Here is a 5,000-nt window from a genome sequence, read left to right as displayed (position 1 = left end):
TGAAGGGGAAATCTTGTTTGTCTCAACTACTATCTCATTTCGTGATTCAAGTTGGGCTCGTGAGAGAAACACAGGGAAGAAAAATGATGTTACCCCTGCCAGGGAACCGTGTTGAGACCAATTTTATTTGTTATGTATATTAAGGATATCTCTAGAAACATTACATCACACACCAAACCTTTTTTGCAGATGATATGAAAGTGCATAAGGCAATGACGGATAAAACACGATGTTGAAGAACTACAGAAAGATGTTACCCACTTGGAATCTTAGAGTAACGCTTGGCAATCGAAGTTTAACATTGATATGTATCCCTAAAAAGAATGGATAACTCAAGTCCTCAATATTGTCTATGAACGGTCCTAAAAAAGACTTAAATATCTTGGAGAAAGTACAACGTAGGGCACCAGAAGCACGTGACCTTGAATCGTGTAATTTGCAAGTCTTTTCCTTGGAACCAAGCTGGGGATTTTAGGAAACCAATTTTATGCCCAAGTATGGACAAAAGTAAGATTGAAACTGAGCACGCGGGAAAATACACCAGCTACGTTACATCCAAATAAGGAAATTTTTAAACTAAAAAAAACCCCAACTCTCAACCAGATTGAACGCTTCAAACTAGGTCATGAGGTTCTGAGAGCGCCGCGCTTTTTGGATATGAGACTGGTTATAGCCAAATCGGAGCTACGCGTCGCGTTGGCTATTTACCATCTCATATCCAACCCGCGCTCATGGAATAATCTTGACAGATACCTATTTGGTTTGATTTCATAATCTTTAAAAAAAAAAAAAAAAAAACAGGTTGAACTGAATTTTATAATTTCCTGGATTGCTGATACATTACTTTATTGAGACGTGAGACGTTCGATACACTGGATTCAATTGATTCTAAAGAGTCAGCACGCCCATGTTTAAAATGTTTGTTTCTTTGAAGTAGATTTGAAGTCTGAAGTACATTGTACGTCGTATAAATTGAATAAAAAAGAAAATGTCAATTGAGGGATGGCAATGAGTGTTGACCCTTGCTTCGGTTCTCCGTGGTGCATTCTGGGACGATGTTACGTCCAAAGTCAACGGCGGGGGTGTTACACGCACCAACGGCAACAAAATTCGAGCAATAATGTTGTAGGTTTTTGAAAGTGATTAAAAAACCTGCAACTTGTTGGAGACAACTTTTTACGCAGCGATGTTGCGATAAAAAAACGTCTCGTGTAACATTACCTTAAGATCTACGACGGCGACGCAGACGAAAACGTCACCCCAAAATATAACTTTGCTCTACCATACGTTTTTCGCACTAAGTCAATCTAGTTCGCGCCGTAGAATGTGGCGAAGTATCCTTAAAAATAAATTGGTACAAGGGGTTTCGGAGTGAACATAGAGACTAAAAGATTCTTATTTGTAAACTTGTTTCCCAAACAATAGGCGAATCTTTGCTGAAGTCATTGTTTAAATTTTGTCTCATTAACAGAGTTTCCTGACAGAAGGCACTATGCCATTTCCATATTCACTTCAAAAGGTATAAAAGAACGTGTTAACCTCAGTTAAGGACGTTCGCGCGAAAATTTTTCAACATTGATTTTTTTCTGAAACTTTTACCACTGTAAGATGATGAGTTAGTTATGTCAGAAATGTAAAAAAAATGGGGGGTCACAGACTTCGTTTTGGAGAGAACATGCCCGGAAAAACACCCAAAATGTGACAAATTCGAGCTTCGTTAGCGAATAAGGCCAGTGTCTGTAAACCCAAATATATTGCAATTAAATCTTTGAAGTGAAATCTTCTCTGCCAAATATTGTTTAAGTGGACTTATTAAGTGAATTTAGTCAACTGGTGAGGTTTCTTAAAGATCAAGTTCGCATTTAGCGACCACAGTTTCACTCGCCTTGCAGCCGCAAGATGGCAAGATTTGATAATCCCGTGAGCAGAAATCTTGAAATTTTTTTAACTTCCCACATTGATTTTTTTTTCATTTTTGGACAACGTGGAGATAATTGTAAATAAAATCCGTTTCTGAAAAGAAAAATAGGGGTCACCGAACGTCCAAGACCGTTAAATCCAGGCAAAGCTATAGCAATGGCCTTTTGCCCTATCATTTCTCATTTTATTACTTAGCACGCGCGCTCGTGTATGACGTGGCGTGTGCATTTGCGTTCGCAGTAAGGATGCGCAGAAACAATTAGCGCGAACGTCCTTAAATCTCCAATCACAAGCCTTTTAGCTTTGATAACGAGCGAATTATTAGCCATGAACAACTGTGCAAAAGCTCTAATGAGCCCATTCAAACTTTTGTAAAATTCTCAATTTTCTTCATTGCTCAGAGATTATCTGGTAAAACTGCGCTCAAAGTTTCACAGATAGCTCATTATGCGATGGACTCTCAATACTCAGTACTGCTTTTTTGGCTGTTAGATTAGAAAACGATGGGCCACTGAATGAGGCAAAAAATGTAAGCAAAGATTCCCCTATACAACCCTTAGCTGGTAAAAATGCCGGAAATCACTTGTTTCATTGTTGACTCGCACCGCGTTTGATAGCCAATGTAGTATAAAAGCGACTTACAAACTGATCGTTTCAAAGAGAAATATTTTTATTTGAATTCTATTTCCATACTTCTGTATGTGAACGGATTGGGTGTCAAAAAAATGGAAATTTAAGGTCATCACACAAGCCCACGAAACCAAGGCTAGGATTTCGCCCACCGTGAGCGGGCCGGTGAGAAAATTCCGCCCGCTCCAGGAACCAATCAGATTGCAGGATTTGTTGAATTCCACCCTCTCATGCACTGAAAAAAAAGGATATTTATTAAACCAGTTTTCAATGATAGTTCAACTGGCGTACTCCGGCTCTAAACAACAGAAAATTACAGAAGTTACATAAAATCAATTTCTCTTAGTACGCCATGTTGATGAATGTTTTGACAACGCAGTAAGTAAGAAATTTTCGCGGTAAACATTGCGCAATAAACATAGCGGCAACCCGGCATTTTAAAACTACATTCGAACCCTACGTTTGTGAACAACGTGGAAAAGTATCAACTTTAAAACTTTGAAACATGCTAAGAAGGTCATTAACTATAGTTTAGGCCCAAAACTCTTTTTTAGCCGAGATTGCCTTTAATTTGAGTGCTGGGCTGCCAGAATGCGGAAAAATCTTTTCGAAAACTCTTCGTTGACACGGAAACGTTTGTTGACAACCTAGTTGCTTTACTTTAAAATATTGTAATTACCTTTTAACACTTTTTCCATGTAAATCTCCTCAGGCACTGAGATAGGTTTTTCTTACGCCTGAGATAACTTCTCTAAAAGAGAAACTATTTTCGTTACCCACAGTTTAAACTACTCTCATTCTTTATCTTGTTTCTAAATCTTCATATGCAGAAGACCGACGTCCAAGCTTTGGAAGAGAAACAAAGGGAGAGACAAGATCATCTTAAGAAATATTGCAAATCGCACAATCTTATCCATTTTAACGGAACTATTGACCGGAAAAAATTGGGACATTTTATGGTAAACGAGAAGTATAAAGTACTGTATTGCTATATCCCTAAGGTGGCGTGTACTCAGTGGAATAAAGTATTTTTGGCTCTCAAAGAACGCCCGAATGTCCACCTTGACATTCACAATCCAGGAAACTACAAGTGGCTTAATAAAGGTTATTCTGACGAGGAAATTAAATGGAGGCTCCAAACTTACTTCAAATTTGTATTCGTTCGTGAGCCTTTCGAAAGGTTGCTGTCAGCCTACCAAGACAAGTTCGTTGAAACGCCAGATATACATTACATGGAAAGATATGCAACCAAGATTAAAGGCAACTTCAAGCACTACATGTACACAGATCGCAGTTCAGACAACGAGTTAACATTTAAGAAATTCATATACTACATAACTAGCATTGGGTTCAACAACGATCGTCACTGGGCAACGTACGAAAGCCTCTGTCTTCCTTGCGATATACAGTACGACTTCATTGGTCATTTCAACGACATGCAAGAAGAAGCTCGGCACGTTCTCCGACAGACAGGAATGGACAAAGAAGTGACTTTTTCGCCTTTTCTTAGCCATAATACGTCGAGTAAAATGCTGGCGAATTTCGCTACGATTCCCAAAGCTAAGATTCTTCAGCTTGCTAAGCTCTTTGAGAAGGATTATCAAATGTTCAATTACCCCTTTCCAGGAGTTCTGTCAGACCTTCTGGGGAATTTTACGAGTTAAGATTTATACTCGCTAAACACTGAGGAAAATGGAACTTTTAATTAACATTTTTAGGAAAGGAAAGTGTCTAGTTTTCTTAGCGCTGTAGCACTAATTCACTACTTGCACAAATCCCATAATACACCTCTTTTACCCCCCAAAAATCTGCATAGGCATTGTTTTCGACTTCTCTTGGGAAATTTTCATGTCCCAGGAGGGAAATTGCAAACAATGGTTATGCAAAAGTTTTGGGGGGTAGTAGAGGTGTATTATGGGATTGTGCAAGTAGTAAATTAACGCAAATCAAATCAAGCGTTGGTTTTTGGGGGAGGGGAAAACTGGAGATCCCCGAGAGAGACCTCTCGGACAAGAGTAGAGAACGAAAAAATTCAACCCACATCATTATGACGCCGATTCTAGGAATCGAACGCGGGCCACATTGGTGGGAGGCGAGTGCTCTCACAACTATGCCAGCCCATGCCTAAAAGCATGTTAATTAACTAACTGGTTAACTTTGGATAAAATTCCTGCTAAAATTGTTCAATTATCAGCGCGTATATTTACACCGTTTTTGACATGTTATTGAATGTAAACGTGACCTAAAGCTCTTAAGAGTAACTTTCCATGAAAATGCAATGGGATACCATCTTTGATAAATAAAGCTAGCTGGACGAATTTACTAACTGTTTTGGAAATCCATGTGTTTTTGACTTTGTTTTATCCTTTTAATCTTATATACATTTTTCTCGTTTTGTTCTTTTTGCCTTGTATTCTATATAAGTGATTTCATTGTAAACGTCCACGTTT

At 38.6% G+C, this 5,000-nt stretch overlaps 1 protein-coding gene across 2 annotated transcripts in view; it reads left to right on the top strand.

Moving 5' to 3' along the window:
• LOC138023155 (carbohydrate sulfotransferase 11-like) overlaps positions 1–5,000 on the top strand; it is a 44,535-nt gene that overhangs the window by 39,292 nt on the left and 243 nt on the right. For both annotated transcript variants that reach the window (XM_068870192.1, XM_068870199.1), the window contains one exon: positions 3,381–5,000. This exon is cut by the window's right edge. In XM_068870192.1, the coding sequence (XP_068726293.1) occupies positions 3,381–4,214 (834 nt within the window). In that variant the 3' untranslated portion in view covers positions 4,215–5,000. The remainder of the gene's footprint in view (positions 1–3,380) is intronic.

The sequence above is a fragment of the Montipora capricornis genome, chromosome 2 (assembly GCF_036669925.1).
Source record: "Montipora capricornis isolate CH-2021 chromosome 2, ASM3666992v2, whole genome shotgun sequence".
NCBI lineage: Eukaryota > Metazoa > Cnidaria > Anthozoa > Scleractinia > Acroporidae > Montipora > Montipora capricornis.
Note: the sequence above shows the minus strand (reverse complement) of the source record. Positions and strands in the feature narration are given on the sequence as shown.